The following is a 23,936-nucleotide window of genomic DNA, read 5'->3' on the forward strand; positions in this document are numbered from 1 at the left end:
AATGGAAAAGAAAATTGAGAATGCGCTAGGTGAAGATCAGTTTGGCTTTAGGAAAAGTAAAGGCACGAGAGAGGCAATTCTGCCGTTACGGCTAATAACGGAAGCAAGGCTAAAGAAAAATCAAGACAAGTTCATAGGATTTGTCGACCTGGAAAAACCATTCGACAATATAAAATGGTGCAAGCTGATCAAAATTCTGAAAAAAGCTGGCGTAATCTATAGGGAGAGACGGGTCATATACTATATGTACAACAACCAAGAGGGAATAATAAGAGTGGACGATCAAGAACGAAGTGCTGGTATGAAGAAGGGTGTAAGACAAGGCTGTAGCCTTTCGCCCCTACTCTTCAATCTGTACATCGAGGAAGCAATGATGGAAATAAAAGAAAGGTTCAGGAGTGGAATTAAAATACAAGGTGAAAGGATATCAATGATACGACTCGCTGATGACATTGCTATCCTGAGTCAAAGTGAAGAAGAATTAAATGATCCACTGAACGGAATGAACAGCCTAATGAGTACACAGTATGGTTTGAGAGTAAATCGGAGAAAGACGAAGGTAATGAGAAGTAGTAGAAATGAGAACAGCGAGAAACTTAGCATCAGGATTGATGGTCACGAAGTTAATGAAGTTAAGGAATTCTGCTACCTAGGCAGTAAAATAACCAATGACGGACAGAGCAAGGAGGACATCAAAAGCAGACTCGCTACGGCAAAAAAGGCATTTCTGGTCAAGAGAAGTCTACTAATATCAAATACCGGCCTTAATTTGAGGAAGAAATTTCTGATGATGTACGTCTGGAGTACAGCATTGTATGGTAGTGAGACATGGACTGTGGGAAAACCGGAACAGAAGAGAATCGAAGCATTTGAGATGTGGTGCTATAGACGAATGTTGAAAATTAGGTGGACTGATAAGGTAAGGAATGAGGAGGTTCTATGCAGAATCGGAGAGGAAAGGAAAGGAATATGTGGAAAACACTGATAAGGAGAAGGGACAGGATGATAGGACATCTGGTGAGACATGAGGGAATGACTTCCATGGTACTAGAGGGAGCTGTAGAGGGCAAAAACTGCAGAGGAAGACAGAGATTGGAATACGTCAAGCAAATAATTGAGGTCGTAGGTTGCAAGTGCTACTCTGAGATGGAGAGGTTAGCACAGGAAAGGAATTCGTGGCAGGCCGCATCAAACCAGTCAGTAGACTGATGACAAAAAAAGGCAACGGCCTTGCCGCAGTGGCTACACCAGGAGATCACCGATGTGAAGAGCTGTCGGGCGTGGTCGGCATTTGGATGGGTGACCATCCGGGTCGCCATGGGCTGTTCAATTTTTAGTTCGGGGTGCACTCAACCTCGTGATGCCAATTGAGGAGCTACTCGACCGAACAGCAGCGCTTCGGTCAAGAATACCATCATCAACGACCGGAAGAGCGTTTGCTGACCGCACGCCCCCCCTATCCGCATCCTCCTCTGAGGATGACATGGCGGTCGGATGGTCCCGGTAGGCCACTCGTGGCCTGAAGACGGAGTGCTTTTATATGTTCGTCAAAGAAGTGCAGCTAAGTCTGATTTTACCTAACTGATTTCTGTTACGTTTGATCTGCTCGTATTGTTATTCCACGTCCGTGTTCACTATTCACTGACAACGATCGTATATGGTATTTTTTGTAGCGTGAGTAGGTCAGGCTTCAGAATTTAGTTAGTTTGATATTAGGCGACAATTATGTGAACTGCAAGTGTGACAGATTTGTTAATAAACCCTTCATGACGTACCGAAAAAGGTTACTGATCCTGTATCAACAAAGTGTTGAAACTGTAGAATATTTGTTTTCCTTTTTTTAGGCATTGTATCTATAACGGTGAGAGATAGAAACAGTCTCTGTTTCTTCAGAGGGAATTAGAAAAGTACTGACGGATTTGTATAGCAGGTCAAGCCCAGGCAAAGTGGAACCGAAGTTCAGTGTCACCCCTGATGTTTGTTTACTGAAAAGGGAATAACGGAATTTAAGGGAGCACTGATGTTGGACAGGGACAAAAAAAATTGGGAAAATGCTGTTTATTGATTATGCAGTAGTGGTATCTGGAAGTGGACACAAACTGCGTTTTGCGCTAATGTAGCAGAACATTTTCTACCAGTAGGTTAAGATACGCACATTAGTAATAAGAAAGTGTGACAGGTGTACAAGCTGCAGGACCGTGTTACAACCTGGAAAGAGAATCTGGAAGGGACGTATACATTCTGATATCCACGAAGCTGAATCGATAAATATAATTGGTAGGCTTACACGCGCAATGCATGTAAGCGAGGGCAACGCAAGAAGCAAAAACAGCTGATCTCCTATTGTGTAAACACCGTGCCTACTTTTGGATGTATTAAAATGGTCTGAAACCCGTAAAGAAACTCGCGGAAGGTATTGTGGTAGGCGCAAATCAAGAATAAGTACTTGGCAAGCAGGTGCATCAATATACTCAGAATTAGGTTCTTTTGAACGTAATAACGCATCATGCCACAATTCGCTTCTGGTGTTAAACGATTTCACATGATAGAATTACGACGTCGCTACTGCGAACCGAATGTATTACATTGCAACCAGTTTCTATATTAATGTGTTACAATTAGCTGGACGTGGGATATTAGTGTAATTATATTTTCTTATTCTTACTGGAAAGGATACCGTCCCGCTTAGTGACTGGTAAATATGGAAGTACGGTATTAGAAACATCAATTTCTCACTCGATAACATGTCACTGCTTTTTTTGCTCCTTAAGGTTTCGCGATCGTTTTGTCGCACGCTTCTCAATAACTAAAAATTTATATTGTTTAGCATGCCAAGGCCCAACAGGTTGTTTACAGGAACAATTCTAAAAACGGAAAAAATAAAGTTCGCACGAAAGTTTTTGTTGGGTAATTATTTAACGTTTTTCATATAGATAAACCGAAGCCGACGAAAAAGTTGTGGATTCTGTGAAGCAGTTCCAACAAAATGTTTTGTTCCTTTGTTTCCAAAGTTGCGACCGTTGCTCTTGAGCTGGCGGATTGAAGAACAGTTGCTGACGTGAACTAAAAATGTTTTGGCCAGCGTAACAGTCAAATTGATGTCAATATGGAGAGCACATTTACTCCCATTTATTTTACAAACTTTTTAAACGTTTTCGGTTCGATTTGTCGTGTTTAAGACTGTTTGATCTTGTAACTTAGTTACTGAAGTATAACTTGACATATATACTTCCAAATGTAAATTACCTGCAAATAATTTTATGTAGTTCCAAGCGGTGCGTAAACGTGCACCGGATATAAGTTAGGCACCTCCACGGGGAACATTCTGCGTCATCATAGAACACAATAAGTAAAGAAAACGCACTATTTTTCTACTAAAATTTCATAACGCTTTCTTGACGGTAAACAAAATTACAGGTCTATCTACACCAATTAATATGGTAAATCGCAACAATTTTGCTGCTGAAACTTCCTGGCAGATTAAAACTGTGTGCCTGACCGAGACTCGAACTCGGGACCTCTGCCTTTCGCGGGCAAGTGCTCTACCACCTGAGCTACCGAAGCACGACTCACGCCCGGTACTCACAGCTTTACTTCTGCCAGTATCCGTCTCCTACCTTATTCTGCCAGGAAGTTTCATATCAGCGCACACTCCGCTGCAGAGTGAAAATCTCATTCTGGAAATTTTACTGCTAATGAACAGTGTTTCGCGTGTTAGCATAATGTGGCCAACACGGAAATCTGGATGTTAGTTAAAGGTCTATTCGTCATCGTTGGCCGGAAATTCAATTTCTGCACGCAAAAATGAAGGTGAAAGAACAGGGACATTGTGTTTCCTGTGGTGCAATCGTATGAGCCCATCTTTTACTTTTAAGTCACTGGACGCAGTCTTGATCTCTTCTGGACTGATTGTACCGTTTCAAGCAGTAAACAGGAGGGCAATTTCCATCCTCTTCCCCATACTGCTGGAGGTTATAAGAAACAGGAAATATGACAAGAGTGCGGCATCAGCAAAGTTGGGAGTGCTTGCCAACACACGCTTTGGAAGAACCCGTTTTGTGAGCATACTGAGGGGGGAGGGGAGGGGAGGGGTGGGGGAGGGGGAGTGGAGAGTGAGGGGAAGATACAAAATGACAGACGTGATAAAGGTAAGCAGAAATAACGTGTACCTCAAAGGGATTGCATAAGACAGGAGAGTTACCATTGAAAGAATGCCTTTGGGCAGAACAATAATGATATCACAAATAGGGCTCACCTCATTTTCCTTGTTCTTGCTTTAACCTATTTCTTGTCCTTACCGATCCTTCCTCTCACTGAATTATTTCTGTCTGCTCTAGTATCGTTAAGTTCAAAAAGCTTAATTATTAGCAATTTGTAGCTTTTATTCTCCTGTGCGTTCATTTTTTTTTTTTTTTGTAAGCTGTTGTCTTTAAGTTTCCTTGATGGGTTGGATGGCTACGCAAAATTGTGCGGAAAAGTGCCCCACGCAGAACTGCGTAACCGTGCCCCATCGCCATGTTCGAATACAGTTCTGAACTTCAGTAGTAGTAACTAATATTTACTCAGACATGAATATAAAAACTAAAATTTTGCGGGGGTGCAATAATTGCAGAGTTCGGCCAAACTGGCTTGGAAACTAAAATTGAGGCTATAAAATGGATAGAAATAATAAAAGAAGACTTGAGAGGGTGGGGGTGGGGGGGGGGGGGAGATATCGCAACACGAAACGCCACGAATCTACTGGATTCAGAAACATTCACAACAGAAAATAACTTCAGAATGAGTAATGTACCTCAGTATGAAACCTTAACTGAATTACTGAACGCGCCAACCGAGGATATGACGAGAAAAAAAAAAAAACCATAACGCACTTGAAATGTATCTGTGTTGGACTGGCTCGCCTTCGATTTGCAACTGGCTGCGTGTCGGAGATGAATGGCGGCGCCAGTCAGTTGTTAGGTCAGAGAGGTTCATTGAGAGTTACGTAACGGGCGGTGAACAATGGCAGAGCTCAGGTGTTGACCCCGTCAAGGTCACGCGCCAGCCAGCCAGCCCGCCTAAACCACACACACACACACACACACACACACACACACACACACACACACACACACACACAGCCACCTTGCTTGCTAGTTTCCTTCTCAAGTCTCCAGTATAACTCGCAGTTCCAGGACCGGAGCATTTAACCGCAGCTGCAGCAGCAAAGATGATGACGCAAGCGCAGAGCGATTTCAAGCGCTGCTTGTCTCGTTCCAAAGATGTTTGGCAGTAACTCCAGCAGGCGCGCCGTAATTTGTAAGCCACGGGCGTGTGTCGTCCCTAGCGCATTACGTTTCGGGACGTCACGTGACCAGAATGTGTGCGAGTATTTGCTAACAATTTAGTTAACATTATTGTAGATTTGGTGGCACATACTTCGGCTCCAACGTCCGCAGTTACCTTTCGTTCTAGACTCGTGAATTGGGACGCTATAATGAATCGTATCCTACTAATACATCAAAAGCACGTACAATACAAAGGCGTCGGGTAAATCGGACTTCCTGAAACGAGCGAAGCCCCATTTTTAGCAAAATATATGAAAAATTTATTTGTCTAGTGGCCAATAGGCACGTTTCTTTTTTGTTAGAAAACGATCAGTGAAGCTAGTACGTTTCAAGATCAGTGTTCCACGAGAAGTATCCTTTTTTGTTTTGTAATTTTGAAGTTGCAGCTTCATGGAGGAACAATGGGCAGTGCACAAATTGCAGCGAAAGTATATCAATTTCGAAAATTTTATCGCATCTCCTGCGCCACAAGCTAGGAATCAAGGACTACCACACACATTCGGGATAGCTTGCGTATGTCTTGCAGGAAAGCATCCAGCATATGGTGATAGGGTTCAAAATTAATTATTTAGTATCACAGCAAACTTAAAGACACTTAAAACTATAACAAATTTTTTTATAAATAGCAAATACGCTCCAATGTGGGTAGTAAGAAGAGGATAATGTTCTTCAGCCGGCCTTGTGACCGAACGGTTCTAGGCGCTTCAATCCGGAACTGCGCTGCTGCTACGGTCGCAGGTTCGAATCCTGCCTCGGGAATTGATTTGTGTGATGTTCTCAGGTCACTCAGGTTTAATTAGTTCCAAACCTAGGGGACTGATGACCTCACTTGTTTAGTCCCATAGTGCTTGGAGCCATCTGAACAATTTGATAATTTTCTTCAAAGACATACACTGTATTACGGTACCCAACGAAATACAACACCCGTATCTATTTACAACCTGTAACAATGGTTTCTCAATATTATCTGCTTTCAGTGTCCATGAAAATCAAAGAAATTATAGCAATACCATTATTATACATCCAAATCAAAGATCATTGTATTTTTCAGAAGTAAACAGATGCTACATAACGATGGTAGGCAATGAAAACCTCTGAACACCTGTCAGTATAAACCTCACAATTTCAGTAACTCCATTATCAATGACGGATTTTAAAAAGCATCTATTTTTCTACTATATGAATAACTAGGCTTCTACCAAACAGTTGCCCATCAAGCAGCATTATCTGTACCACTTTAGGAAATAGTTTTTGCGGCTTCTGTGTAGTTTAACAAATCGGAATAACGACGTTTCAATTTCCTTTCCATTGACAAGCGAAACTGTCGCCGATTCAATTCCCGGTTTACACGTTTCGCAAACAGATGGCACTCGCCTCGTCTGTCGCTGTGGCGTCTTTCTCTACAGCGTACAGCACAAGGTTTAGGGCAAAAACAGAAAAAAACAGTAACTTCTATCCGCTTCATTTCTAACTCGCTTATCGAACATTTAACTTTGATTATGATTTCCTTTGGGTGTCGAGAAAGTATCTGGTTATGTTATTGGCTACATACACGTATATTGCGAACGAAACTCGCTACGTTACCAGAGGAAAACTTACATGTAAAAGTGTTACCTTAAAATTTCGCCATGCCTCATCCCTGAGACGAAGCACGGAAAGGTGAAAGGAAGGAAGCTGACTCGATTTCGTGTACCCCTTGACGGAAGACACAACAGCTAACTGTTCTGACGACGTCCTAACACTTAGCTTTGTACGTCGTCTTTCGCGTTCTTTATTTCAGTAACAAATGCTGGAGTGCAGTTGTTACAACTAGTCCATATCCCCATTTTCTGGAGAATAAAAAAATCATCTTGAAAGCATGAGGAGCGCGCCCACGCACGCGAGAGTTGTGGGAGGGGGGAGGGGCGAGCGAAAAATAGTAGAGTGACTGTTGAGCGCGGAGGACCTGGGTTCGATTGCCAGTAATGTCAAGGATTTTTCCTTTTTGGAACGCGGTCATTCAGCCGTTGTGGTGCCAGTTGAGCAGCTACCTGACGTGAAAACTGACAACGGCTGACAGAGCAGGGTGCTGACATCACGGTCCTTCACGCCGCGTCCAATGACGTCACTGGCGGAGGATGACACGGCGGTCGGTCGGTACCGAAGCGCCCGCCACAGACTTTATGTTTACGACACGCAGTGGCGTAGTTGCACTCTGACGCAGTGAAATGACGACGGCGGTGGCTGTCGAGGTATAGATCACTGATGATGCATGGTATGGATGGTGGTGGTGGTGGTGGAAGCGTTCGTGATCAAGGCGACAATACAGGAGTTTATGGACGATATTGCTGCACTCTTCTCCACAGCAGGTGTCTGCAGAAATAACCAAGTCAAGTCAGACACTTACTCCACCCAAGCAAAAAAATATACGTATCGCATTCGCGAACGAAATGTCACAAAGAAAATACGAGAGTACTGAAAGACGATAAATAATTGACTTTAGGAAAAAAAGGTGTCGACTGTAAACGTGCATTAAAAAAAATTCAAGCGAAAAGTAGTGTCAAATGTGACACAGAAACATACGGCTATTGCATCATCGGTAGCCAATCCACATACGCTAATCTCTTGGCTCCGCATGTGTTTCACTCCGAATGCGGCACTAATTTATTGCCACGGACACGCCTAGGTGTCGCAATGTGAAAGTCGGTCTCCAACATCGTCCTCGATTAAGTAGTCCCAGCAGCACTAATAGCAGACAACTAATTGCCGCGGTGTGTCCTACCTGCTCATTGCGATCGTGGGCGATACGGCGAGGCGGCAGCTGGGTGCGTTATCTGTGGCGCCGCCAGCGATGCGCGCTGCGTGCGGCGATGGCCGGCCGACTGCGCGATCGCTATCTCTGGAATCCACAGGTGTCCGCTGCGCTGCGTCATATCGCTGGCGCGGTGAGGTGGTGGGGGATGGTGTGGCGTGGGCCGCGACCCGACCGCGAAAACGCACAGCCGCAGTCCACACAGGGGCAGTCATCGCGTCGGCCGCTGTGCGCTCATCCTGCTGTTTACTGCCGGGCCGCGGGGCAAACGCTTTAGTCACACAGCTCGCGAGCCGACTATCAAACGCCGCAGCACTGGAAACTGCCGCCGCGGGGTTTCGAAAAATAAACGGGAGCGTCAGCTCCGACTGGAGTGGCCATTAAAATTGCTACACCACGAAGATCTGCTACAGACGCGAAATTTAACCGACAGGAAGCAGATGCTGTGATATGCAAATTATCAGCTTTTCAGAGCATTCACACAAGGTTGGCGCCGGTGGCGACGCCTACAACGTGCTGACACGACGAAAGTTTCCAACCGATTTCTCATACACAGTTGACCGGCGTTGCCTGGTGAAACGTTGTTGTGATGCCTCGTGTAAGGAGGAGAAATGCCAAACATAATGTTTCCGACTTTGATAAAGGTCGGATTGTAGCCTATCGCGGATGCGTTTTATCGTATCGCGACATTGCTGTACGCGTTGGTCGAGATCCAATGACTGTTAGCAGAATATGGATTAAGTGGATTCAGGAGGGTAATACGGAACGCCGTGCTGGATCCCAGCGGCCTCGTATCACTACCAGTAGAGATGACAGGCATATTATGCGCATGGCTGTAACGGATCGGAACGTTTGCAAGACAACAACCATCTGCACCAACAGTTCGACGACGTTTGCAGCAGTACGGACTATCAGCTCGGAGACGCTGGCTGCGGTTACCCTTGACGCTGCATCACGGACAGGAGCGCCTTCGATGGTGTACTCGTCGGCAAACCTGGGTGCACGAATGGCAAAACGTCAATTATTCGAATGAATCCAGGTTCTGTTTACTGCATCACGACGGTCGCATTCGTGTTTGGCGACATCGCGGTGAACGGACATTGGAAACGTGTATTCGTCATCGCCATACTGCCGTATCACCTGGTGTGGTGGTATGGGGTGTCTTTGGTTACATGTCTCTGTCACCTCTTGTTCGCAATGACGGCACGTTTAACAGTGGACGTTACATTTCAGATGTGTTACGATCCCTACTCTACCCTTCATTCGATCCCTGCGAAACCCTACATTTCAGCAGGATAATGCACGACCGCATGTTGCAGTGTCCTGTAAGAGCATTTCTGGATACAGAAAATGCTCGACTGCTGCCCTGGCAGCACATTCTCCAGATCTCTCACCAACTGAAAACGTCTGGTCAACGGTAGCCGAGCAACTGGCTCGTCACAATACGCCAGTGACTACTCTTGATGAACTGTGGTATCGTGTTGAAGCTGCATGGGCAGCTGTACCTGTGCACGCCATCCGAGCTCTGTTTGACTCAATGCCCAGGCGTATCGAGGCCGTTATTACGGCCAGAGGTGGTTGTTCTGGGTACTGATTTCTCAGGATCCATGCACCCAAATTGCGTGAAAATGTAATCACATGTCAGTTCTAGTATAATATATTTGTCCAGTCATCTGGATTTCTTCTTGGTGCAGCAATTTTAATGGCAAGTAGTGTAATATCTTTAAAGCGGTCCCAAGAGGGTCAGTAATATTGTGCAATATTATTGACGTCCTCCTTAGACTGCTCAATAACATTGTCAGTTACATTGTGCAACAACACTGTGGTTCAGAATGTTACACGATTAAGGCTCCCGCTGCCGTGGTAACTGATCTACTATGTAGCAAGCAGAAAAAAGTTCATGAAAAAATCATTAAGAAAGCGTCAAACACTATTCAGGAAAGTTTACAGAAAGAGGTTAATAAAATCTTTAGTGTGTTGAAGGTCGAATATCGGACTCGCAAAACTTGATGGCTCAAATAGCTCTGAGCACTATGGGACTTAACATCTGAGGTCGTCAGTCACCTACAACTTTGAACTACTTAAGCCTAAATAACCGAAGGACATCACACACATCCTTGCCCGAGGCAGGATTCGAACCTGCGACCGTATCGATTGCGCGGTTCCATACTGAAGCGCCTAGAACTGTTCGGCCACAACGGCCGGCCCCAAAACCTGATTTCGTAAATCTATTACCCAATACCACTTCATGGTGACCATGTGAACACTTGAAAATCGGGCGTGGAAATCCGCTTCTGGTTGCCGGTTTTCCAGTTCCGCAATTGATTTTCGTTCCCGTGTAAACTTAATCGGTTTCGAAACGTGCTTGGGCTGTCAGATTTCGTCCTGTTTTTAAATACGAAGCTAATCCCAAAAGTAAGGTCTCGTATCTTTTTATAAGTACATGGACGTATTTGTTTCTACAATGGTTACATCTGTTTACAGCTCGAACGTTTAGCTATTTTTCGACATAATCACCATTCCTGTCGATGCAATTTTTGTAGACGCTGTGGCAGTTTTTGTATGCCCACGTCATACCAGCTCGCCGCCATGCTGTTCAGAAAGTTATGAACCTCTTCTTTCACCTCGTCGTCGGAGCTGAATCTCTCGGACCACAATTAACGCTGACATGTACTGTGAGACTCTGAAAAACGCAAACGGGCAATTCAGAACCGGAGAGAGGAATGTTGAGCAAGGACGTACACATTCCAACTGCCACAGCGTCTACAAAAATGCAAGGACAGAAATGGTGATTACGTCGAAAAACAGCTAAATGTTGAAGGTGTAAAGTGATGTAATGAACAGGTCTATGTACTTGTGTATAAAAAAAGTCCACCTTACCTTTGGGATTACCCTCGTATTTTCGACTAATATGGAAGCAGTGGCTTTTTGTACGGTGAAGGATATGTAGAAATATTAGACCGAAGCTGTTTACAACTCGTGAGACCTTAACTTATACCGGGGAATTGAACGTTCAAACAACTTACTGGTTTGCTACCGGGTGACGTCAACCACCGCCGATATTTCAACAGGACCACACCCTGCCATTCTCAAGGCAGATCTGTAGACGACACTTTTATTATTTCACTGAAAAAATACGGCAACCAGCCACTTTTTAATGCGTTTTTTATTTACGCCAATATGCATTTCGGGTTTGCACCCATCTTCAGCTGGCAAATTACATGGATCTTCAGTTACTACAGTAGTACAATCTCGACAGCAGTTTGGATGCTGCAGCAGGCCTGTGCAAAAGCAACAACTCCAATCATTTACTTCAATTTCGCGAGTTTAAAGTCGCACACTATCAGCTGTTCATTTTACTTACATTCTCCTCTCCTTGTTTTTTCCTGGCTTTTCTTCTTTTTTGCAACAACACAAACACTTTTTATCACGTATTTGGCACAGGCGCACTGCGTTATCCGCCATGTTGTCGACTGGCAGTTTTTGTTTACATACAAATGGTTTATCTATGGACAGAGTTAAATTTTTACGAAAGTTTTGAGGTTCTAAGATAAGCTATTGTTTTCTAAATATTGACTTGGCTTATGTTAGAATACTTCTATCAGCCAAGTCAATATTTAGAAAACAATAGCTTATCTTAGAACCTCAAAACTTTCGTAAAAATTTAACTCTGTCCATAGATAAACCATTTGTATGTAAACAAAAACTGTCAGTCGACAACATGGCGGATAACGCAGTGCGCCTGTGCCAAATACGTGATAAAAAGTGTTTGTGTTGTTGCAAAAAAGAAGAAAAGCCAGGAAAAAACAAGGAGAGGAGAATGTAAGTAAAATGAACAGCTGATAGTGTGCGACTTTAAACTCGCGAAATTGAAGTAAATGATTGGAGTTGTTGCTTTTGCACAGGCCTGCTGCAGCATCCAAACTGCTGTCGAGATTGTACTACTGTAGTAACTGAAGATCCATGTAATTTGCCAGCTGAAGATGGGTGCAAACCCGAAATGCATATTGGCGTAAATAAAAAACGCATTAAAAAGTGGCTGGTTGCCGTATTTTTTCAGTGAAAATCATTATCCACGGCCACGGAGCTCAACAATCCAAATAAAATGGACAAATTGTTATGGACACTTTTATTGTCTGGCCTCATGGTAGTGAGAATTTAAACCGGTTTTCGGAACACCTGAATTCAATCCACCCGAATATTCAGTTCACTATAGAGGTGGGAAAGACTGGACGCCTTCCCTTTCTGGATGTGTTGGTCAGAATGAAGAGTGATGGTACGTTGGGACATTCTGTTTACAGGAAGCCTACTCACACTAACTTGTATCTGCGAGCTGATAGTTGTCAAGCATCCAGCTCAGCGTGAAGGAGTACTTCGCACCTTGGTTCACAGGCCCCACGCTATCTCTGACCCTGAAAGTTTGGCGGCTGAGCTATCACATCTCGAGGTCACCTTCCGTCAGAATGGTTATAGCGACAGGCAGATCAAACCTGCGTTGCGCCGTCAGCCTTCTGTGCAACGGGTGAGCCACGATAGCAAAGAAGTCGCACCCAAGTCTAAGGCCTTTTTTGCCATACGCAGGAAGCATTTCCAACAGGATTGGCCGTAATTTGCGGAAACATGATGTGAAACGTGTTTTTTCGACCACCTTCTGAGACTGAGGCCCTGTTGGCCTCCGTAAAAGATGATCTCGGTTTGCGTAAGTCAAGACTGTGGAAGACCGGTGTTATTGAACATTAGCGTGACACACGCTTACAACAGCCGAGCAAATCAGCTATCGCAGAACATTGCCTTGACACCGGTCATCCTATGGAATACAACAACACGGAGATTCTGGCTTGCACGTCACGCTATTGGGACAGTGTTTTTAAGGAAGGCGTTGAAATCGAACTATCAAGCAACCTTATGAACAGAGATGGTGGATTTTGTCTGAATGCTGCTAGGAATCCGGCTCTGTCTCTCATCAAAAAACAGAGGGACGGAATAAGTGCTACCTCAGCTGTTGATTAATAGTCACTATCGATATTTCTGATGTTGGTTATCTTTGGTTGTGTTGACACTTGTTCTGTGAGTGGTGTCTTTCTTGTTTCTCCTCTGTGAACCGAGGTAATAAATTGGCTTGTACATTTTTTTCTTCCTTGCATTTGTGCCTTGAGAATGGCACGGTGTGCTCCTGCCGAAATATCGGCACCAAATCCGTAGGTTATTTGTTTACGTCTAATTGAAGACAAATAACGATTGTGCAGGCTAAATCGTAAACTTTATCAGCCGTTTCCCAGGCGCCATATGTAACTGGGCTATCAAGTCCGCTTCAGACTTAACGTGCAAACACTAGAGCAGACAACGATTTCCGAAATTCGGTTTTCGTCTTTCGGAAGATGTGTCGCATGTAAACGTAGTGATAAGCACTTCATGCCCCCAACCCCCTCCTCCTTCCTCCCTCCCTCCCCCCCCCCCCCCCCCCCCCGCCTTCCCTGGATAAATTTCTGGTAACCCCCATATCCCATATCCCATCTAGCCTACCAACAAAACAACAAAATACAAAGAGACGCATTTCCACCAAGTCAGAGCTCGTCTATTACGTTACGATACGTTGCTACTGGCTGTTCTTCTTAACAATTGTAGTTTCGCCTCTGAGTATTCAAGACAGTTACGGAAACGTGGCATGCAATAATACTTTCATTAAAGCATTATATTCGGATAAGTAATGTACACACAGTGATAAATTTCTGTATGTACGGTACTTTTATTCCTACCTTAGCATTTTTTTTTTTTTTTTTTTTTTTTTTTGAAACGCTATCCTCCGTGGCCATTGCCTGTATTTTATCTGTAACATATCATACGACTCATTCTTACGACTTCTGTTTCCGCAATCATCTGCAACTACATCCAACAATGGTGGCAAACATTTGTACGAGAGCAATACCAAAAGTAAGGTCTCTCACTTTTTCTGTAAGGACATAGACCTGTTTATTTCTACAGTGGTTTACATCAGTTTACAGCTTCAACATTTAGCTATTTTTCGACATAATCACCATTTCTGTCGATGCATTTTTGTAGACACTGTGTCAGTTTTTGTATGTCCATGTAATACCAGCTCGTCGCCATGCTGTTCAGAAAGTTATGAACCTCTTCTTTCACATCGTCGTCGGAGCTGAATCGCTGGGACAACAATTAACGTTGACAGGTACTGTGAGACTGAAAAAACTCATACGGACAATTCACAATCGGAGAAGAGGAATGTTGAGCAAAGGCGTACACATTCTCCATGACAACGCTCGCCCACACATCGCTAGGCAAACCGTTGGTGTGCTGCAACAGTTTCAGCGAAACACAATCACCCACCTACCCTCTAGTCCTGTCTTGGCACCCAGTGACTATCACCTGTTCCCTAGGTTAAAAGAACATCTGGCCGGAAAGCGATTCAGCTCCGACGACGGGGTGAAAGAAGAGGTTCATAAGTTTCTGAACCGGATGGCGGCGAGCTGGTATGGCACGGGCATACAAAAAGTGCCAACGGCTACAAAAATGCATCGTCAGAAATGGCGATTATGCCGAAAAATAGCTAAGTGTTCAAGCTGTACGCTGACGTAAACCACTGCAGAAATTAAAAGGTCTATGTACTTATAATTAAAAAGAAAAAAGGAGAACTTGCTTCTGGGATTACCCTCTTACATTTCGACGCTCTCTCTTGTTTTTAACTCCTTTTCTACACAAAACCAAAACTAACTTTATATAACCTCACGCGTGAGACTGAAGAACACCTGTTGATCCCTTGTGGGTAACACACAGCAGCTGGTCAGATATTTACCAAAGAAAGCTCACGAAACACCCTTATTTTGTTTACACGACAGTGTCGGCAACTTATCAATGTTATCTTCAGGCCACTATGCAGTACCATGTATCGAGAATCTGATACATCAAAGCAGGCATAACCGGAGCAAATTGTTTTCCTTTCTTTTTTTTTGTGGAGTGTGCATAGTTGACAACAACCTCTTCGCTGTGTGCATTTCATATCATCTATATTTCGGCCATCGCCATTTCTTTTACTTCCCAAATAGCGAAACTCTCCTGTTAATTTTAGAGTCTCACTTCGTAACCTAATTCCCTCAGGTTCGCCTGATATACCGCGACTGCAGTGTTGCATTTATTTTGCAATTGTATCAATGCACTGTCGATTCCGTTTAAGACTTTGAGTGCTCCTTTTCTGTATTGGACAGAAGTAAGTCATCGGCAAAAATCCAAGTTTTAATTTTTTTCTCCCCGAGTTTTAATTCCCTTCTCAGAGTCTCCTGCTCCATTTACATCAAAAACTACTGCCGCTGTACACTCTTAAAAAGAGAAGAAAGCCATTGTTGAGTAAGGAGTGGCAATTCTGCGTCTCGATGCGAGATGATAATGGACGGGTGGAAGGAGAGTGGCGAATAATTAATTACGGCAATGCAACCACGTATTGTACGAGAAGCGAAAGTCTCCAGACGTTTGGGATGCGGCACAGCACAATGGAGAAAGGATGGCGAGATGAGCGAAGCTGTCTCACCTGCAGCCACTGGAGATCTGCTGCCCCGCATCTGGAGGCGGCGTTTCTGATCCTGCGGCATTGTATGGAAACGAGGCGCTGAGGGTTCTTCAAATGTGGCGCGTCTGCACGGACAGAACACGCTTAAGCCCCGCGGGCGGGCATGAACAGGTGCCAAGTACCAATGAGAGCAAGCAAATGCGTGCTTTTAATATTACTACATACAATGTGGTGTTTTTCCACCGTGCACAAACTCAACGGATTGATCGAGGAGAGGATACGCAACAAAAAAGGTCTAATTAATACATCTGAGGAAATTCACGGTTTCCATGCTAGAGGGCATTTACTCTACAGAGACTGCGGTCTAATATGCGCTGTACCATCCAGCCGGAGTTACAGTATGGATGGTTTCTTCCTAGAGGGTGACTGTTCCTCATACGTCATGTCCTAGCGCCCTCTCCTGCCATACTAATTGATAATGTTGTGTCCGATTCACTTCTCTTGCTGACTCACCTTGTAGTGGACACGAATGTGTGTCTGGAATATGACTTCATCACACGTGACTGAATTTGCTATACATTTCGAAGATATACATTTCGCTGTTCGTCAAATGTCAAAATGAGAAAATGTTGGGCGGAGGTGGGGGGGAACGGAGAGGGGTGCGAGGGGGGTGAACGAGGGGGAGGGGGTGCGATAAAAGGATTTCGGGGAAAAAATGAAAAAGTGGCTTTTCCGACAAATCTTAGTGCACGGTTGTACAGAGCATTAAAACCGATACATCTTATTTGAAGTGTTGTTTTCACTCTTACCGTTTCAACGGTATTCATTCAGAAACATTGATTTTTTTTCCCCCAAGGGATGGTTCACCGTCTTAACGGACGAATAAACAAATATTTGTCTTAATAAATGAAAAGCACCAGTTTGCTTTTGTTCTACAGTACTACTTTTATTGCTAACCGGTTTTCGGCTTACAGGGCCATTTTCAGACATTTACTGAGTATTATCACCAAAGAAGTCAAATGTTAGCAGACAACATTGGAAGATTATTGATATTGCTTAAGTTCCTTATGTATTCTGTATTTACACTGACAACTGTCACTTCTTTTTTAATTGGTTCAGTGTCACTCTCCATCTTTCTAACCTCTTGATGCAGCCTTATCTAGTACTAATTTTATCTTATTTTATTAGTTTTGTTTATTAATAGAAACTTATGTACGCATGCTATTCCTATTTTGTGCTAAAGGTTTTCCTGTCAACTCCATTGTTACTTATGTACTGTTCAGTTTTTACTATTTCATTGCAAAGATGTTACTTACTGTGTGTTTCTACGTCACTCTAGGTGTGTTACTTCTCTTCCAATGTTGTCTGCTAACAATTAACTTCTTTGGTGATAATAGTCAGTCAATGTCTGAAGATGGCGTTGTAAGCCGAAAACCGGTTAGCAACAAAAGTAATATTGTAGATCAAAAGCAAACTAGTGCTTTTCATTTATTATCATAATGTTGTTCTACCAAGAGCCGACGGAAGATTCTGTTAATAAAATATTTGTCTTTTACTGTGCTGTACACTGCAACATATCGGAAGGTAATCATGATTTAAGGGTATCCCTTGGGTAGGTTCATTTGTTAGTAACGTCGAAGGTGAGAGAGGGATGCGCTTTCTGTTGTTCCTATGTCCAAGTTACGGACCATCCACCGCGCAAGATTTTGTGCAGCCACCCCCTTCCGCCTACCTACACACACACACACACACACACACACACACACACACACACAAGGCTCGTGTGAGATGTTGCCAGCGGGTTCGTGCGCATGCGCAGAGCTGAATTCGCGTACGAGCAGTGCCTTCCTCCCGCTTCTGGCTAATTGAAGCGTGGCTGTTTGCCGTGTGAGCAGTAGCAGCCAGATGCTTGCTACCCGGAAACATTTTCCTGGCCCGCCCAAGCTGCCAGACTCGCGCATGCGCAGAGCAAGCTGAGTTATAGAGGGGGGGGGGGGGGGGGGGGGGGAGAGAGAATTCTTCCCCACGTGACCCTTGTATATGTTTCGTCTTCGTAATATTGCTGGCCTCTTCGTTTACAGCTCCCACGTCAAATGAAAACAAAACATATCTGTGGCCGGGAACCATCTTTTTGTCATCAGTCTACTTACTGGTTTGATACGGCCCGCCACGAATCCCTTTCCTGTGCTAACCTCTTCATCTCAGAGTAGCACTTGCAACCTACGTCCTCAATTATTTGCTTGACGTATGCCAATCTCTGTCTTCTACAGTTTTTGCCCTCTACAGCTCCCTCTATTACCATGGAAGTCATTCCCTCATGTCTTAGCAGATGTCCTATCATCCTGTCCCTTCTCCTTATCAGTGTTTCCCACATATTCCTTTCCTCTCCGATTCTGCGTAGAACCTCCTCATTCCTTACCTTAGCAGTCCACCTAATTTTCAACATTCGTCTATAGCACCACATCTCAAATGCTTCGATTCTCTTCTGTTCCGGTTTTCCCACAGTCCATGTTTCACTACCATACAATGCTGTACTCCAGACGTACATCCTCAGAAATTTCTTCCTCAAATTGAGGCTGGTATTTGATATTAGTAGACTTCTCTTGGCCAGAAATGCCTTTTTTGCCGTAGCGAGTCTGCTTTTGATGTCCTGCTTGCTCTGTCCGTCATTGGTTATTTTACTGCCGAGGTAGCAGAATTCCGTAACTTCATTGACTTCGTTACCATCAATCCTGATAAGTTTCTCGCTGTTCTCATTTCTACTACTTCTCATTACTTTCGTCTTTCTCCGATTTACTCTCAAACCGTACTGTGTACTCATTAGACTGTTCATTCCGTTCAGCAGATCATTTAATTCTTCTTCACTTTCACTCAGGATAGCAATGTCATCAGCGAGTCGTATCATTGATATCCTTTCACCTTGTATTGTAATTCCACTCCTGAACCTTTCTTTTATTTCCATCATTGCTTCCTCGATGTACAGATTGAAGAGTAGGGGCGAAAGGCTACAGCCTTGTCTTACACCCTTCTTCATACCAGCACTTCGTTCTTGATCGTCCACTCTTATTATTCCCTCTTGGTTGTTCTACATATTGTATATGACCCATCTCTCCCTATAGCTTAACCCTACTTTTTTCAGAATCTCGAACAGCTTGCACCATTTTATATTGTCTAATGTTTTTTCCCAGGTCGACAAATCCTATGAACGTGTCTTGATTTTTCTTTTGCCTTGCTTCCATTATTAGCCGTAACGTCAGAATTGCCTCTCTCGTGCCTTTACTCTTGCCGTCTTCGGAATTGTGTGGATGACGCTTTTCGAAAGTCAGATGGTATGTCGCCAGACTCATATATTCTACACACCAATGTGTATAGTCGTTTTGTTGGCACTTCCCCTAATGATTTTAGAAATTCTGATGGAATGTTATCTATCCCTTTTGCCTAATTTGACCGTAAGTCCTCCAAAGCTCTTTGAAATTCCGATTCTAATACTGGATCCCCTATCTCTTCTAAATCGACTCCTGTTTCTTCTTCTATCACATCAGACAAATCTTCACCCTCATAGAGGCTTTCAATGTATTCTTTCCACCTATCTGCTCTCTCCTCTGCATTTAACAGTGGAATTCCCGTTGCACTCTTAATGTTACCACCGTTGCTTTTAATGTCACCAACGGTTGTTTTGACTTTCCTGTATGCTGAGTCTATTCTTCTGACAATCATATCGTTTTCGATGTCTTCACGTTTTCCCTGCACCCATTTCGTCTTAGCTTCCCTGCACTTCCTATTTATTTCATTCCTCAGCGACTTGTTTTTTTTTGTATTTCTGATTTTCCCGGAACATGTTTGTACTTCCTCCTTTCATCAATCAACTGAAGTATTTTTTGTGTTACCCATGGTTTCTTCGCAGCTACCTTCTTTGTACCTATGTTTTGCTTCCCAACTTCTGTGATGGCCCTTTTTAGAGATGTCCATTCCGCTTCAACTGTGCTGCCTACTGCGCTATTCCTTATTGCTGTTACAGAACTTCAAACGTATCTCGTCATTCCTTAGAACTTCCGTATGCCACTTCTTTGCCTATTGATTCTTCCTGACTAACGTCAGGAACTTCAGCCTACTCTTCATCACTACTATGTTGTGATCTGAGTCTATATCTGCTCCTGGGTACGCCTTACAATCCAGCATCTGATTTCGGAATCTCTGTCTGACCATGACATAATCTAATTGAAATCTTCCCGTATCTCCCGGCCTTTTCCAAGTATACCTCCTTCTCTTGTGATTCTTGAACAGGGTATTCGCTATTACTAGCTGAAACTTGTTACAGAACTCAATTAGTCTTTCTACTCTTTCATTCCTTGTCTCAAGCCCATATTCTCCTGTAATCTTTTCTTCTACTCCTTCCAATTCTACTGCATTCCAGTCGCCCATGACTATTAGATTTTCGTCCCCCTTCACATACTGCATTACCCTTTCAGTATCCTCATACACTTTCTCTATCTGTTCATCTTCAGCTTGCGACGTCGGCATGTATACCTGAACTATCGTCGTAGGTGTTGGTCTGCTGTCGATTCTGATTAGAACAACCCGGTGACTGAACTGTTCACAGTAACACACCCTCTGCCCTACCTTCCTATTCATAACGAATCCTACACCTGTTATACCATTTTCTGCTGCTGTTGATATTACCCGATACTCATCTGACCATAAATCCTTGTCTTCCTCCCACTTCACTTCACTGACCCCTACTATATCTAGATTGAGCCTTTGCATTTCCCTTTTCAGATTTTCTAGTTTCCCTACCACGTTCAAGCTTCTGACATTCCACGCCCCGACTCGTAGAACATTATCCTTTCGTTGATTATTCAGTCTTTTTCTCATGGTAACCTCCGCTTTGGCAGTCCCCTCCCGGAGATCCGAATGGGGGACTATTCCGGAATCTTTTGCCAATGGAGAGATCATCATGACACTTCTTCAACTACAGGCCACATGTCCTGTGGATACACGTTTCGTGTCTTTAATGCAGTGGTTTCCATTGCCTTCTGTATCCTCATTGATCATTGCTGATTCTTCCGCCTTTAGCGGCAATTTCCCACCCCTAGGACAAGAGAGTGCCCTGAACCTCCATCCGCTCCTCCGCCCTCTTTGACGAGGCCGTTGGCAGGAATGAGGCTGACTTCTTATGCCGGAAGTCTACGGCCGCCAATGGTCTATGGCGGCTAACCAGGCGGAACGTTATCTGCCTTGCGTCGCCGCATTCCTGTGGCGCCTGGGCCTGCCCAGGTAACTGTGGAGCGACGCCACCTGCGCAGCGGTCCCCGTGCGTGGGCGGACCGCCGCACAGCACTCACTCACTCCGAGTCGGTCCGCCAGGAGGCGGGCCCGTCGCTTTTCCGCCAGAGAGCCTGTATGGGGAGGAGTAGCATTCAGCTCACGCCAGGTGAGGAGAACCCTTCGACATAATGACGTAACACTACGTCATCGTGACGTAAATAGACTACGTGAGTGCGTATATCCATCTTTGCTGTTGCACCGACAACGTTTGGGGAGCAAAATAACTGATGATGATCGAGTAGAGAGGATATAAAATGTAGACTGGCAATGGCAAGGAAAGCGTTTCTGAAGAAGAGAAATTTGTTAACATCGGATATAGATTTATGTATCAGGAAGTCATTTCTGAATGTATTTGTATGGAGTCTAGCCATCTACGGAAGTGAAACGTGGACGATAACCATTTTAGACAAGAAGAGAATAGAAGCTTTCCAAATGTGGTGCTACAGAAGAATGCTGAAGATTAGATGGGTAGACCACATAACTAATGAGGAGTATTGAATAGGATTGGGGAGAAGAGAAGTTTGTGGCAGAACTTGACCAGAAGAAGGGATCGGTTGGTAGGACATGTTCTGAGGCATCAAGGGATCACAAATTTAGCATTGGAGGGCAGCGTGGAGGGTAAAAATCGCAGAGGGAGACCAAGAGATGAATACACTAAGCAGATTCAGAAGGATGTAGGTTGCAGTAGGTAGTGGGAGATGAAGAAGCTTGCACAGGATAGAGTAGCATGGAGAGCTGCATCAAACCAGTCTCAGGACTGAAGACAACAACAACAACAACAACAACAACAACGACAACAACAACAACAACAACAACAACTTCTAGGGGACTGACGACCTTCGGTCTTACGTCCCATTGTCCTCAGACCCATATGAACCATTTCCCCCCCCCCCCCCCTTCTGACATGTAGGACCCATGGATTTATGACAGGTTGTCTCCATACCCTTACACACCCATCCGCTGGACACAATTTGAACCGAGGCTCGTCCGACCAGGCAACATTTTTCCAGTCACCAACAAAAAAGCCCAATGTCAGCATTGACGGGACCAGGCGAAGCGTAAAGCTTTGTGTCGTGCAGTGACGAATCGTACACGAGTGGTCCTTCGGCTCTGAAAGCTCATGTCGATGTTTCGTTGCACGGTCCGTACGCCAACACTTGTTGACTTCCCAGTATTGAAATCTGCAGCGATTTGCGGAAAGGTTGCACTTCGGTCACGTTGAACGATTCTTTTCAGCCGTCGTTGCAGGATCTTTTCCGGCCGCATCCACGTCGGAGTTTTGATGTTTTGCCGGATTCATGATATTCATAGTACGCCTGTGAAATGGTCGTACGAGCAGAGCGCCACTTTATCGCTACCTCGGAGATGCTGTGTCGCATCGCTCGTGTGCCGTCTACAACACCACGTTCAAACTCACTCAAATCTTCATAACGTGTCATTGTAGGTAGCAGTAACCGATCTAACAGCTGCGCTAGAGACTCGTTATCGATCACAGCGCCGTATTCTGTCTGTTTAGATATCTCTGTATTTGAATATGCGTGCCTACACTAGTTTCCTTGCCGCTTCAGTCTCTATAAACAACTATGGCACACGAGTACTTCGCAATATCACCAACTGCGACATGGCCGCGTATACAAACAGTGGTCCAATACTGTCAAATGATTTTTCAAATGGCTCTGAGCACTATGGGACTTAACATCTATTGTCATCAGTCCCCTAGAACTTAGAGCTACTTAAACCTAACCTAACGACATCACAGACATCCATGCCCGAGGCAGGATTGCAACCCGCGACTGTAGCGGTCACTCGGTTCCAGATTGAAGCGCCTAGAACCGCACGGCCACACCCGCCGGTTGAAGAAGGGATCGCTTCGCATGAGATGTTCTGAGGCATCAGGGAATCACAAATTTAGCATTGGAGGGCAGCGTGGAGGGTAAAAATCGTAGAGGGAGACCAAGAGATGAATACACTAAGCAGATTCAGAAGGATGTAGGCTGCAGTAAATACTGGGAGATGAAGAAGCTTGCACAGGATAGAGTAGCATGGAGAGCTGCATCAAACCAGTCTCAGGACAACAACAAAGCAACACCAACAACAAAAACCGATAACGTCAAAGCTAAATGTAAACACGTGAGTACAAACGAACCGACAGGAGTTATCTGTTACGCTCATCCCAGTTCAGTTAACTATTAAGCTGTAATCCCAACAATTTGCGATGGTATTGTGTGTTTCAGGGGCATAATGAATGTCAGAACGAAGGAAGCAAAACGAAAGTAAAAAAAAAACTTTAGTCAATTTTTTTTTTAAAAAATCCGATGAACTGTGCTTTAATCGTGTGGATAGAAACATGAAATATTTTATTATTAAGCTGCAGTCCAAAGAATGTGGGATGTTATTGTGTGTTTCATGAACATAACGAACATCCGAATGAAGCAATCATAACCATAACGGAAGTGTCTAGGCATATTTTAGTCCGATTAATCGTGCATAAATGAAGTCGATAAAAACGTGAAATGGGGAGAAATTAAAGTGTCTCGTATTTTTATAAAAGCCAATGAACTGTACGTAATTCATGTAGGCAGAAACGTTAAACTGAGAAACTTAAGTTCGAAGTAGTTCCGAATGTTGCTAGCAATATTAAACCATCTAGTTCCATTGAATTTTGCCTTCATGTTATAAATCAACTAAGAACATTGAACAGTGCAGATTCAAGACGCACACTACATTCGATGTATACAGAATGCACGCAACAGTCGATAGGATAACTCGTGAAACACATGACGATAGGATAACTCGTGAAACACATGATGACGCCTGCCTCCGTCACGTTGACGCAGGGCTCTCCTCACCTAGTGTGAAATGAATGCTACCCCTAACGTCTCTCGCGCTTCCTATGTTCGCCGTGCTTTTGAGCTTAAGTTCAGGGGGCTTTTGGAAATGATTAAAAGGTATTTGAATTATTGAGAGACTTCCC

The 23,936-nt window shown here is 44.1% G+C and overlaps 1 protein-coding gene across 5 annotated transcripts in view; it reads right to left on the reverse strand.

Moving 5' to 3' along the window:
• LOC126295342 (uncharacterized) overlaps positions 1-23,936 on the reverse strand; it is a 673,108-nt gene that overhangs the window by 451,637 nt on the left and 197,535 nt on the right. Inside the window, exon 1 of one of the 5 annotated variants that reach the window (XM_049987811.1) lies at positions 8,089-8,172. The exons of the other annotated variants lie outside the window; for them this stretch is intronic. Within the exon in view, the coding sequence (XP_049843768.1) occupies positions 8,089-8,096 (8 nt within the window). The 5' untranslated portion in view covers positions 8,097-8,172. Of the gene's footprint in view, positions 1-8,088; positions 8,173-23,936 lie in introns of those variants that run through there. 5 annotated transcript variants of the gene reach the window in all.

The sequence above is a fragment of the Schistocerca gregaria genome, chromosome 11 (genome assembly GCF_023897955.1).
Source record: "Schistocerca gregaria isolate iqSchGreg1 chromosome 11, iqSchGreg1.2, whole genome shotgun sequence".
NCBI classification, from domain to species: domain Eukaryota; kingdom Metazoa; phylum Arthropoda; class Insecta; order Orthoptera; family Acrididae; genus Schistocerca; species Schistocerca gregaria.